Raw genomic sequence first — 14,959 nt, 5'->3', positions numbered from 1 at the left:
TCATTTTTGGTATTAGATGTGTGTCCATTGTAAATTTCAAGTCAACAGACTTAGGACTATCAGTAAATATATTTCAAAATTTGAATTGAACATTATAATTTATATTTACCCTTCACAATTTGTGTTTCAAATGCCATTTAATTTAAATTTAAATAATTGGTTTGCAGAACAAAGCAAGTGCATATTTAAAAAAATAATAATATAATGAATTGGATATTATATAATTTTGTAAGTTCAAAACTGTTTTTTTTAATACAAACTAATGTTCTGGAAAAAAAACACACAACTTACATGCTATTTTCTTGATTCCATCCAGCATTACTGCCACATATCCACAGAGTAATGAGTATATGCTCGGACACTTGAACGCAACATTTTACAATCCATTCTTTTTATCAATTTATCTATACTTAGATCAATATAATCAAATTATGTCTTTAACAACAAATCCCACGAATCCAGACATCTTATAAATCGAATCAATCTAAAGCCTTTCCTTCAGATAAGACATCACAGGACTTAAACTTGAAAGAGAAATACAAGCCTTCCTTTTTTCAAAAATTATGACCCAAAAAATCTCTGCACACTTGCTTTTTCATAAGACTCAGAAGTCAAGAGTTTTAACCCTTTGCATGCTGGGAAATTTTTCGTCTGCTAAAATGTTGTCTGCTGAATTTCTAAAATTAGCATCTTCTTTGATTTTTTCAAAGAATACTATCAGAATAGCTAACAGTTTGGATCCTGATGAGATGCCACGTTTTGTGGCGTCTCATCTGGATCCAAACTGTTTGCAAAGGCCTTCAAAATTCGGTTGCAGCACTGAAAGAGTTAAAATGGCATTTCTTGTATCTTAACTTTAAATATGTTTTGTCTTCAATTGTGTGGCCAATTTGAGGTAATAAATGTAGAATATTCAAAATTGTTTTAAGTTTATCACACACTAAGATTAAACTCCTTTCCTATGGAAGGAAAATGGTGTGGTTTTCTTAAAATTACTTAAAGAGACGTTGTTAAACCTATTATACTATATCTCGAAGGTCACTTTAACCTAAAAAAGAAAATTGAATCTTTACCAATGCAAAGTTACATAATGATTAAATGACAAACTAATAATACAAAATAAGCTTACAAAAACAGATGTCCTTATTTTCCTTTTCAAGAGACGATGGCACACTTTTTTTATGAGCAAAATTTATCATGACAACTTTGGAACTCTGTTCAAATCTGTGTGTAAAATTATGTCCTGCAATCAACCACAACATGTTGTTACTATGTACACATGCTCATCTGTAAATATATTATGGATGACCCTGAGCTCTTCGATAAAAGAGGAATTAGCACTTATCTTTCAGAATTTTGTAAAGCACTTGATCAATATTTAAACAGTAAACTATCTGAACATTTTTTGTGTGTTATAACTATTGATGTCAAAGACAGCGAGTTCAATATATAAAAAAATGCATACATGAACAAAACAACTATAATCATGAAGACAAATTTATACAGCAAAATTGGTGCAAAACTCATATTGGACTGATGGTTAACCCTTTGCATGCTGGGAAATTTGTTGTCTGCTAAAATGTCGTCTGCTGAATTTCTAAAATTAGCATTTTCTTCGCTTTTTTAAAGAATACTATTAGAATAGCAAACAGTTTGGATCCTGATGAGACGCCACATTTTGTGGCGTCTCATCTGGATCCAAACTGTTTGCAAAGGCCTTCAAAATTCGGTTCCAGCACTGAAAGAGTTAAAAGTTTAATTCCATACTTTCTTGTCATTTTATAGGTTGATTGATCCATTTTCCATGAAAACAAGCAACCACTGATTTAATGCATCACTGTAACTGTGATCTAATATATCAATTACTTAATAAAGTAGTAAATGAATGAAATAACAAACAAATTAAAGAATGAACTAATTTATTGATGAATCAATCAATCAAAATCAATATGCACATGGATACATTTTTGTTACATATTGCTAAATATTTAAAATCCTGATTTTAGCTTCTTACATTAATTTTTAACAAGCCATACCCGCATGTGTTGGCTTATGTAGCAAAATAATGCAAGGAGCAAATTGTAAAAAATATAATTAAATAAACTAGCATTTACTTTAAATAATCTTAAACCAATAATAAACAACAGTGTTATATAATTGACATTTAAAACAATACTTACATTTAAAACTAAATCATTGATTATCCACTGGAAACTAAAGAGACAACTTATGACTGTAAAAGAAGTTTGTAATTCCAGTACAAATTTCAATTTGTATCTTACACCACGCATTTATTAAATTGAGTTCTAAGCCTTTAAGCAAACACTCCTTTATCATTCTTTAAACCTGAGGAACTTGATTAAATCCATAAGCTTCAGCAGTTAAATATTGAAAGTTTATAACCTTACAAATTAACAAAGGTGTAATATCAAAATCATGACAATATATTGAAACTCCCTCTTTTGGAATAGATTTTTTTTTATATCCTTAAAACTGTGCAGTTGTTTTAGTACTAAAGCATACACAACAATGGTATGGATTTGTGTTAAAATTTTAACCATGAAAATAAAAAAATCAACTAAATACTTAATAATGAAAACACTTTAAATTGGTATCAGAATATTTTGCTATATGTGTATTTCTAATTTATCACAGAAAATTTATTAAGACATTGACCAAATAAAAACTTACTGTGTAACAGTGTTAATAATTCATGGAATACCCAATACTCAAATTATTGAAATACTCCCTATTGAAATGAGCATGAGTACGCCAAAACATATTGGTAAAAATTGAAAAGGTTTTAGAATCTGATAACATTGGGCTTTCTCACTTTTGGCAGACAAGATGTAACTTAATACAATGTACATTAAGAAAAGCCACACACAAATATGTCTTCTAAAATTAATTTAGCTTAACCCTTTGCATGCTGGGAAATGTATCGTCTGCTAAAATGTCGTCTGCTGAATTTCTAAAATTAGCATTTTCTTCGATTTGTTTTTCAAAAAATACTATAAGAATAGCGAACAGTTTGGATCCTGATGAGACGCCACGTTCTTTGCTTATTTAATAATGTTGATTATACAGTATCATAAGTGTGGTTTTTAGTTGTCAGTCAAACAATGCATCACACAACTACTTATTTAACCATCTGACTTTTGAGAATTTCTTCAAAATATGGTTCATCGCAAAAATATAAATAAGGGTTTTGTAAAAATTTCAGGTCATTTTTAATATTATTAGTTTTTCATGTTTAAACTTTTTTGTCATCATTTTGTACCCACACAAAATAACAAGGATTGCAACTATTGCTTTCTAACCATTTTGAACATCCTGTTTAAAAACAATAATTATTATTGTCTTTTAATTATGTCAGTAAAATAGTTGTTGTATAATGCTATTTATAAAATAACATAATTTTCAATGCTTGTTTGTCATATATAGGAGGAAAAGTTTATCATTTAAACAATAATGGTAAGTTCTATAATTCTCAAAAACACACCAGTAATAGGTTTTTAAAGCCTGAGTGATGAAAAATGTATGTGCACCAGAATGACAGATTTTTTTCAAACCTAACATAATTTAACATTGTTTTCTGTAACTACAATGTCAAAGTTATTTAAAAGCTACAACTTTTGGCAGTTTGTATACTTTGTCTTCAGAATGCGATACAGTCAAGTAAACAAGAAACATTTTCACAGGGGAGGCAACATAAAATGTAAAAAATATTATCACATACAGTTGTCCCCCTTTTATATACACTGTACCCTAACAACACCCTGGTCTACATAAATGATGATGTAATCTACTGATCATAAAGACATTTTGAATTGTTTGCAGGGCTCGAAATTAACACTCGCACACTCGCAAAATGCGAGTGGAAAATACCGATTGCGAGTTAAGTTTTAAGCCACTAGAAATCTTTTGCGAGTGAAGAAAGAGTGAAAAAAAAGAGTTATATTGCTAAATGCGCTCGACGTTGTGAACGCTAAACCCCAGGTCCATTAATAGAACGTCCGAATACCCATATGCGGAAGATCGCACTTTGTATGTAGACTGGTATACTTATAGTACATATATGCGGATGGTATTGGTACAAAGAACATGAAACAGTTGATTATCCACACATGTTCACTATAAAAGACATAAAAACCTGAACAGTCATGTCGTCGAAGCGAAAAATAACTAGTTTCTTTTTGCCCACAGATTGAAATAACAAAATGAAATGTAAAGCAAAGTTAACCGTTGAGTTGAGAAAAAAAAACGGAAATTAAATTCTTCCACGAAAACAGTGAACAAGTGGGGAAAAGAACTTCATATATAACACCCAAACTTGTGGTTGATGTCATATTTTATTTAGTTTTAATAGTACTAAACTTATATACAAACTTGCTTTTATTTATGTTTCCAGCAAATTTTGCGAGAATGTTTTTGATTTTGCGAGCTGGTATTTAAGCTGCTCGCAATGTTTTGCTAGTAGAGAGAAAAGTTAAATTCGAGCCCTGGTTTGGCATGTCAAATTTCAAAGACTACGAAAATGCTGTTTAAGCCAACTTACTTGTCTGTTTGGTACAATGTAAGTGCCAGCATAAATTTTTATATTGAACCAGTCAAAGTTTTGGGAAGACATAAGTTAAATTGAGTCAATAAATATACATATATATTATAGGTAATTAGATATAAATTTGCATCCTCTATGCTTTTTTAAAATATTCATTTTAATGTAAAGAAATTGCTTAGAAAATCTTTATTTTAGTTCATTAAGTATTTTTCTTGGTAGCTGACCATAAGGATTGGGAAAATTGTTCTGTTAACTAAAAAGAATAGGTAAATTTTGCTTTGGGAAAGGTTCAGATATTTTAACTTGTGAAAACAGTAGCGAAAGATTGGAAAAACAAGAAGCTATCGCAGGGGACATACCTGACTGTAAGTACGACCTCAGGGGGCCGAGTCTCTTCGGTCGCAGTGGGCTGAACTTCCACAGGAGGCTCGTCTGTCGCCTTCATGGTTCGTACACGCTCAACCGGCTTTTTGGTCTTCAAAAAAAAGAGGTCAAGTTATATTCCTTACATTTTTCCATTCATGGAAAGAAAAACATAGTGTAATAAACCCTATCAAATTTCATAGTAAACCGATTAAATACATAGCCTTATACAGACAGCTTCGCTTCAGAACATTCACTATCTTAGATAAAATTTAATGTTTCGCAAGCTTAGCCTCAAAAATCAAGTTCTTTACCTATATTTCTATTACAGTCAAGATATACCTTTTTCTTACAATCCTTGGTCTTTGGGGCAGTTGTTGGCAAGGGTATCTCCTTGGGTTCCTTCTTTTTGGAGAGCTCCGGGCTTGGGGGTGGGTCACGAGGGCTTGGGGGTCGCAGGGTCGTGTCCAGGTCAGTGTGACCTTGACTGCTTGCACCCTTGATCACCTGCAATGTAGGAAATACCCTCTTAAATATTGCAGACTGTCCATTATTCGGACATTTAAGAGATGGATTCCTTAAAGTTGAAAACATTTTTAGTGTGGCTATTTAAATGTGTTTTATATTACACCTCCTGTTATAAAATATCCTTTGTAAACAAACCAATACCCTCTATATCCTTTGTAAACAAACCAATACACTCTATATCCTTTGTAAACAAACCAATACCCTCTATATAAACGAGCTGGGCTCTTGCAAAACCGGTCTAAATGCATGTGCATAAAGTGCAGCCCCAGATTAGCTTGTGCAGTTCACACAGGCTTATCAGCGCAAAAACATTGTAAGCTTATATAGTATTTTGTGTTTAGAGTAAGTTTCTTCTAATTTTAAATCCAGTTTATGTGGAATGTGTGCTTCCTGATTGCAGACTATTTTGGGACAATACTTGCATTAAGCCCATTTACTTCTAGGGTGGCTCCATACAATACTTGCATTAAGCCCATTTACTCCTAGGTGGCTCCATACAATACTTGCATTAAGCCCATTTACTTCTAGGGTGGCTCCATTGTTTACTTGCATTAAGCCCATTTACTTCTAGGGTGGCTCCATACAATACTTGCATTAAGCCCATTTACTCCTAGGTGGCTCCATACAATACTTGCATTAAGCCCATTTACTTCTAGGGAGGCTCCATTGTTTACTTGCATTAAGCCCATTTACTTCTAGGGTGGCTCCATTGTTTACTTGCATTAAGCCCATTTACTTCTAGGGTGGCTTCATACAATACTTGCATTAACCCCATTTACTCCTAGGTGGCTCCATACAATACTTGCATTAAGCCCATTTACTTCTAGGGTGGCTCCATTGTTTACTTGCATTAAGCCCATTTACTTCTAGGGTGGCTCCATTGTTGACTTGCATTAAGCCCATTTACTTCTAGGGTGGCTCCATACAATACTTGCATTAAGCCCATTTACTTCTAGGGTGGCTCCATTGTTTACTTGCATTAAGCCCATTTACTTCTAGGGTGGCTCCATACAATACTTGCATTAAGCCCATTTACTTCTAGGGTGGCTCCATACAATACTTGCATTAAGCCCATTTACTCCTAGGGTGGCTCCATTGTTTACTTTCATTAAGCCCATTTACTTCTAGGGTGGCTCCATACAATACTTGCATTAAGCCCATTTACTCCTAGGTGGCTCCATACAATACTTGCATTAAGCCCATTTACTTCTAGGGTGGCTCCATTGTTTACTTGCATTAAGCCCATTTACTTCTAGGGTGGCTCCATTGTTTACTTGCATTAAGCCCATTTACTTCTAGGGTGGCTCCATACAATACTTGCATTAAGCCCATTTACTCCTAGGTGGCTCCATACAATACTTGCATTAAGCCCATTTACTTCTAGGGTGGCTCCATTGTTTACTTGCATTAAGCCCATTTACTTCTAGGGTGGCTCCATTGTTTACTTGCATTAAGCCCATTAACTTCTAGGGTGGCTCCATACAATACTTGCATTAAGCCCATTTACTTCTAGGGTGGCTCCATACAATACTTGCATTAAGCCCATTTACTTCTAGGGTGGCTCCATTGTTTACTTGCATTAAGCCCATTTACTTCTAGGGTGGCTCCATTGTTTACTTGCATTAAGCCCATTTACTTCTAGGGTGGCTCCATACAATACTTGCATTAAGCCCATTTACTTCTAGGGTGGCTCCATACAATACTTGCATTAAGCCCATTTACTCCTCGGGTGGCTCCATTGTTTACTTGCATTAAGCCCATTTACTCCTAGGGTGGCTCCATTGTTTACTTGCATTAAGCCCATTTACTCCTAGGGTGGCTCCATTGTTTACTTGCATTAAGCCCATTTACTCCTAGGTGGCTCCATTGTTTACTTGCATTAAGCCCATTTACTCCTAGGTGGCTCCATTGTTTACTTGCATTAAGCCCATTTACTCCTAGGTGGCTCCATTGTTTACTTACATTAAGCCCATTTACTTCTAGGTGGCTCCATTGTTTACTTGCATTTAGCCCATTTACTCCTAGGGTGGCTCCAGACAATACTTGCATTAAGCCCATTTACTCCTAGGTGGCTCCAGACAATACTTGCATTAAGCCTATTTACTCCTAGGTGGCTCCAGACAATACTTGCATTAAGCCCATTTACTCCTAGGTGGCTCCAGACAATACTTGCATTAAGCCCATTTACTCCTAGGTGGCTCCAGACAATACTTGCATTAAGCCCATTTACTCCTAGGTGGCTCCAGACAATACTTGCATTAAGCCCATTTACTCCTAGGGTGGCTCCAGACAATACTTGCATTAAGCCCATTTACTCCTAGGTGGCTCCAGACAATACTTGCATTAAGCCTATTTACTCCTAGGTGGCTCCAGACAATACTTGCATTAAGCCCATTTACTCCTAGGTGGCTCCAGACAATACTTGCATTAAGCCCATTTACTCCTAGGTGGCTCCAGACAATACTTGCATTAAGCCCATTTACTCCTAGGTGGCTCCAGACAATACTTGCATTAAGCCCATTTACTCCTAAGGTGGCTCCATTGTTTATCAATACATGATCATATCGTTTCTGGTTTCTGGCCCACTGATATTTCATAGGTCATAAAAAACTAAGTACAATTACATGAAATTTCTTTTAAAATTACAAAGATCATTCATCCGAAAAACACATATTTAAAGCTGTTATTTTCGATCAAGCAAGCAAACAATTTAAAGCATTCATCATAATTAATTTTGATGTATATGGTATTGTCACTGAAACGATAGAAAACCATTCAATAAAAGTCGATAACTACTTCTATCAATATTAGCAATAAAATATACATAAAGATCAATTTTGATTGCATTTTAAACATTGTTTATTTTCATGAAACAGATTACCAGTTTTTATGCATTACAAAAACTAAAAAGCGTTTCAAGCCACATTGTAACGTTATAATGTCAATTAATGCCAAATGTTCATCTTATTACGTTTATAATAATGCTTTTTGATGAAAGCTGATCATAAATTATGAAGGCATTTTATTATAATTAAAAACAGAGATAGTAAGAACAAGACTATTGCCAAGCAATATATGTCCCCTACCGGCTCCACCATTGTCAGATTTTTTTTATTTGTTGCCATAGCAACCAGAATTTTTGTTGGAACAAAATGAAATGATGTGCATAATATCCATATTGCCATCTATCCATGTTTCAAGTTTCATGAAAAAATATTAAGAACTTTTAAAGTTTAGCGCAGGCTCCAGAAGGTGTGACAGACTCACAGACTTACGGACTGACAGACACACTGCAGAGCGCAAACCATAAGCCCCCTTCTGTGAAACCGGTATGGGACAATAAATCATACACAAACGGTTTGTCAAACCTGTTGGGAAAAAATGAAAGAGCAGCGACAATTACAGCTCAATTGTTTTGTTTTGCAAATGTTACTACCTAATCTTTATTTGAAACAACATATCCTGCATGATTACACATTCATGAAAACCAATTTCCCAGGATGTTTTAAATTGAAATTTGCATATTTTTCTGAGCTTTAATGTATTTAAAGCATTTTAAAGTTAAATAAAAGGGAATCAACAAGTGGAATGCAAGAATGTAACAGATTTTAACACAAAACTTTTATTCAATAAACACATAAGAACAGAAGACATTTTTAGTTTTGAAAACATTTATAAAGCTATGCAAAAGATTTTAAAATAAGGCATGATAGAAAATGATATGACTACATATTTGCAAAAACAGATAAAATAAACTACTTTATTTGATAGTATTTAAAATGCTGACATATTAATAATTACGAAAATTGCTGATTAAAATGTTAAATTTTCTTCTGTCAAAGACTTACAACATATCAAGGGCTTATTGCATAAAAATTGTATCTGAAATTGAAAGATTTTGTAGATTATATGTAACAACAGATCTGCATTTAATTCAAGATATTTAATTTTTTTCTTTTAGCATACAATTATGATAATTTCTTTTAATGTGAAAAAAGTAATAAAAACAAGATAACTTTAACATGTAAGTTAGATAGACCATTTAAAACCACTTACATATAAGGTATACTTAGCAGTCAGTAGAACATTCCTGATAACATTCTCTACACCAAACATGCAACAAATAACAAAACAATAAACTGCTCCTCAGTAATCATCTATTATTAACTGATTAATGATAAATATTACATAGAGTTCCCAAACCAAAATCCGGCTTTATATTGATCTGTGCAAACTCCAGTGCTTTACTTTCCAGTCTGGCAGCTATGGAAAAACAAACAGTATCCCTTCCCAGCATAATACCTAATAATTGCTGACTGCTTTCGATAATAATGGTTAACGCAAAGTCAATTTATCTTCGGGTTGAATTCAATATATTGATTACACAAACTCTTCCCATTAAAGCAAAATCTGAAACACGGTTCATGTCACTATTGTAAAAACATGTATGATATCATTTCAAATAATTTTTAAAAATGCATTCCAGTGTTTCTCTGAGCTTTTTCTTTCATTTCCTTATTATTTGCTTTAAAATGGCAAATGTTTGCCTACAATTACTGCCTTTGGCTGTTTTTAAAGCCATTTTATTCAAATGTAAAGTGAATTAAAATAAACCATAATAAAGCATTGACATTGCTTTTCAGGAATTGTAAACATTTAAGTAGAAAAGCATAAATTAAATTTCAACTTGATTTCTTAATCTTAATAGCCTTGAACAAATCAGAATAGTATTAATTAATAATGTAAAATTCAATTAATGCATAAAAAATAAATATAAAAAATATTTTAAAGCAAAAATCATTTTTACAAATTGCGTTTTACATCAGGATTTTGTGTTTAAAGAAGAAAAAAAGCATTTGTTTGAAAAAAAAATATATTTGATAAAAAAAAGCCAATTATCCTTTCAACATATGTCTTATTTTTTATTGACATACAACATATATTGTTAATACCTTTATAATGCTGTTTAAATTTATATAATTTATTCTTTATCAGTTGAAGGTGAGATCACTTAATCAATATACAAGAACTTTTGAATGAACAATTTAGTTATATTTATTTTTATTGATTGCTCCCTTTCCCACTCAGGAGCAAACAAAAAATGGCTTGGTGTTGTATGTGCAAACAGCATAAAACCAGAACAGCCTGCGAGTAACTCACAGTCTGTTCAGGTTTTATGCAGTTTGCTGCTCATCAGTATCTAACAGTTGGAAATGAAGCCTTTAAAATTTGAATCTAGTAAGAAAGGTCTTTAATTAAATTTAACTTTCTAAGGGACTACATATGCGTAAAAATACGTATCTTAGTGGCAAAGGGTTATAAGGCATACTCCTGTGGAGATGAAATAGAGAAGATAATACCAAATTGGCTATAAAGTAAAAAGGACTTTTGGAAGATCTTAAAAACTTTGTCCTTAGCAGAGGACAAACCTGATGCCTTTACCCTGTGGCAAGGTGGAAATCATAATGCTCAAAACCATTATAATGTTAAACAAATACATTTGACACTTGAAAGTTTCATGTGGATTGATTTACAATAATTGTGGAACAGAAATTGTCTGGATGCATTAAATCTGTGGTATGCATGAGATCTTAAATTTTAGGATTTTTTTCTATAATTTGTATATGAGCTGTGCTCTGTGAAAATGAGGTTTAATGCATGTGTGTATCTTAGTATCGTCCCAGATTAGCCTGTGAGGTCCAAACGACACTTTCCGCCTAAACTTGATCTTTGCTGAGAAGAGACTTTCTTGAGACGAAAAATATCATAAAAGCGGTAAGTATCGTCCCTGATTAGCCTGTGCAGACTTCACAGGCTTATCTGAGACAACACTTTAAGCACATGCATTAAACCACTTTTTAACTCTTTTAGTGCTGGAACCGAATTTTGAAGGCCTTTGCAAACAGTTTGGATCCAGATGAGACGCCACAAAACGTGGCGTCTCATCAGGATCCAAACTGTTTGCTATTCTGATAGTATTCTTTGAAAAAAATCTAAGAAAATGCTAATTTACAAAATTCAGCAGACGACATTTTAGCAGACGACAAATTTCCCAGCATGCAAAAGGTTAACAGAGCACAGTCCATAGTACGGCAACTACACATTAGATTTCCTGGTTGAGCAGAACCATAAACAAGATTATTCAGTGTCTGGCAATTAATGTTGTTTTCAAAGTAAAATTTTAAGGAAATAGAAATAAATATTACGGGGTTGTAATTACAAATGTTACATAGATGGAATTCAATAACCCAGATTTGAAATTAACTGAATTAAAAAAATTGGACTGATTGACAGTGTAATGCAAGAACACATCTCAAACATTCTCTGTAGGGGGTAAATGATAGCAACATAACATGTTAATGAGGTGTTTACATTGCTATTTGAATTTCTAAAAAAATCATTGATGTGTGAATGCCTGCTTAACAAAATTTTGCAAAAAATGTCAAATAGAGGTTTAATTAATTGTTTCATGAGTATAGAGACTTAATTATATGTTAAGTCCTGCACAAACAAAATATATGCTAACAATTTTATATTGTTGTCACACTATGTATTTTTCTGGAAATAAACTTGTCTAACTTAAAAAGTATTTTAATGAACTAATTACAAAATGACATTTTTTGTTAAATAACAAATTCAAGAAATGTTCATAAACATGTTGAAAAACACACATAAACAACAAATGGCTGTTCATGAACCAATTGCCTTTTTTGGACATGGTCATTAATTGTTCTTGAAGTAGTTCATGAACTTTTTTAACAGGTTCATGAACAGACTTACAGTTATTTTTATATATATTTTACCCTGACAAGGTGTAAACATGAAGGGTAAACAATCATATTGCTATATAATAAACAAGTTAACAAGTTAAAGGCATGCCCTGATTTAAGTGCATCTCTTGTTCATGTAGTCACGTTCTGGTAAAACTGGTATTAGTGTGTGCACCTCAAGTGTTGTCCCTTATCAGTCTGTACTGGGATTAGTGTGTGCACCTCAAGTGTTGTCCCTTATCAGTCTGTACTGGGATTAGTGTGTACATCTCAAGTGTTGTCCCTTATCAGTCTGTACTGGTATTAGTGTGTGCACCTCAAGTGTTGTCCCTTATCAGTCTGTACTGGTATTAGTGTGTGCACCTCAAGTGTTGTCCCTTATCAGTCTGTACTGGGATTAGTGTGTACACCTCAAGTGTTGTCCCTTATCAGTCTGTACTGGTATTAGTGTGTGCACCTCAAGTGTTGTCCCTTATCAGTCTGTACTGGGATTAGTGTGTACACCTCAAGTGTTGTCCCTTATCAGTCTGTACTTGTATTAGTGTGTACATCTCAAGTGTTGTCCCTTATCAGCCTGTACTGGGATTAGTGTGTGCACCTCAAGTGTTGTCCCTTATTAGTCTGTACTGGGATTAGTGTGTACATCTCAAGTGTTGTCCCTTATCAGCCTGTACTGGGATTAGTGTGTACATCTCAAGTGTTGTCCCTTATCAGTCTGTACTGGGATTAGTGTGTGCACTTCAAGTGTTGTCCCTTATCAGTCTGTACTGGGATTAGTGTGTACATCTCAAGTGTTGTCCCTTATCAGTCTGTACTGGGATTAGTGTGTGCACTTCAAGTGTTGTCCCTTATCAGTCTGTACTGGGATTAGTGTGTACACCTCAAGTGTTGTCCCTTATCAGCCTGTACTGGTTTTAGTGTGTACACCTCAAGTGGTGTCCCTTATCAGCCTGTACTGGGATTAGTGTGTGCACCTCAAGTGTTGTCCCTTATCAGTCTGTACTGGGATAAGTGTGTGCACCTCAAGTGTTGTCCCTTATCAGTCTGTACTGGTTTTAGTGTGTACACCTCAAGTGTTGTCCCTTATCAGTCTGTACTGGGATTAGTGTGTACACCTCAAGTGTTGTCCCTTATCAGCCTGTACTGGGATTAGTGTGTACACCTCAAGTGTTGTCCCTTATCAGCCTGTATGGGATTAGTGTGTGCACCTCAAGTGTTGTCCCTTATCAGTCTGTACTGGGATTAGTGTGTACACCTCAAGTGTTGTCCCTTATCAGTCTGTACTGGGATTAGTGTGTACACCTCAAGTGTTGTCCCTTATCAGCCTGTACTAGGATTAGTGTGTACACCTCAAGTGTTGTCCCTTATCAGCCTGTACTGGGATTAGTGTGTGCACCTCAAGTGTTGTCCCTTATCAGTCTGTACTGGGATTAGTGTGTGCACCTCAAGTGTTGTCCCTTATCAGTCTGTACTGGGATTAGTGTGTACACCTCAAGTGTTGTCCCTTATCAGCCTGTACTGGGATTAGTGTGTACACCTCAAGTGTTGTCCCTTATCAGCCTGTACTGGTATTAGTGTGTGCACCTCAAGTGTTGTCCCTTATCAGCCTGTACTGGTTTTAGTGTGTACACCTCAAGTGTTGTCCCTTATCAGTCTGTACTGGGATTAGTGTGTGCACCTCAAGTGTTGTCCCTTATCAGCCTGTACTGGGATTAGTGTGTGCACCTCAAGTGTTGTCCCTTATCAGTCTGTACTGGGATTAGTGTGTGCACCTCAAGTGTTGTTCCTTATCAGTCTGTACTGGGATTAGTGTGTACACCTCAAGTGTTGTCCCTTATCAGCCTGTACTGGTATAAGTGTGTGCACCTCAAGTGTTGTCCCTTATCAGCCTGTACTGGTATTAGTGTGTGCACCTCAAGTGTTGTCCCTTATCAGCCTGTACTGGTTTTAGTGTGTACACCTCAAGTGTTGTCCCTTATCAGTCTGTACTGGGATTAGTGTGTGCACCTCAAGTGTTGTCCCTTATCAGCCTGTGCAGTTTCAACAGGATGATCTGAAAAGACACTTTCCGCCATAACTGAATTTTTGTTTATAAGAGACCTCTAATATGCAATAAGATTCGTTAAAGCAGAAAATGTCATCCCTTATTAGTGTTTGCGGACTGCACAGGCTAATCTAGGGCACACTTTACATACATGCATCATGCACAAGTATCCCCAAACATGGCCCATATTGTTACCTGCCCATTGTCCCAGGTGTTATAATCCAAATCTCTCCCAGATTTGTTGTCCTCGTCTCCTTCCTCTGAGATACTTTTGGAATCACCAATCATCCCTGCAGAAAAAACCTCTAAATTTATTTACAGAGAAAATGATATTAATGTTAATGTTTTTTTTTCAGAAGTATAATCCATACAAACAAATAATCATTTTAAGTTTTGTTTGCATATTAATTACTAGTAACCATAACTTAAATATTTATATGACTTGTATTGTATATACTAGCATAAAATGTGTTACTATGATTAAGCAAATGAAGAAAAACACCATTAACCAAAATCAGTGACCTTTACAATTTATTGATATTTTTTTAAAGATTTGTGCATATTATTGCAAATTCTTTTAACAAGAAAAGTGGAACATAACATAAATTAGTTTAAAAAGTTGAACCAAACTACCCTCCTGTAGTTAGTCAGTTTGTGGAATAGTTTGTGGACACAAATGACTTTTTGTGTTTG

The 14,959-nt window shown here is 34.5% G+C and overlaps 1 protein-coding gene across 16 annotated transcripts in view; it reads right to left on the bottom strand.

Annotated features, from left to right (window-relative positions):
• Positions 1 to 14,959, bottom strand: part of LOC127861814 (uncharacterized) — a 66,645-nt gene that overhangs the window by 10,721 nt on the left and 40,965 nt on the right. For 14 of the 16 annotated variants that reach the window (XM_052400502.1, XM_052400518.1, XM_052400495.1 and 11 more), the window contains 3 exons: positions 14,462 to 14,556; positions 5,267 to 5,431; positions 4,921 to 5,036 (listed from right to left, as the gene is read on the bottom strand). In XM_052400502.1, the coding sequence (XP_052256462.1) occupies positions 4,921 to 5,036; positions 5,267 to 5,431; positions 14,462 to 14,556 (376 nt within the window). Of the gene's footprint in view, positions 1 to 4,920; positions 5,037 to 5,266; positions 5,432 to 14,461; positions 14,560 to 14,959 lie in introns of all 16 variants that reach the window. The other 2 variants (XM_052400554.1, XM_052400611.1) reach the window with 1 other exon arrangement.

Source organism: Dreissena polymorpha, chromosome 1 (assembly GCF_020536995.1).
Source record: "Dreissena polymorpha isolate Duluth1 chromosome 1, UMN_Dpol_1.0, whole genome shotgun sequence".
In the NCBI taxonomy this organism is placed as follows: Eukaryota; Metazoa; Mollusca; class Bivalvia; order Myida; family Dreissenidae; genus Dreissena; species Dreissena polymorpha.
The sequence above is the reverse complement of the archived record's forward strand: the minus strand, read 5'-3'. Positions and strand labels throughout refer to the sequence as shown.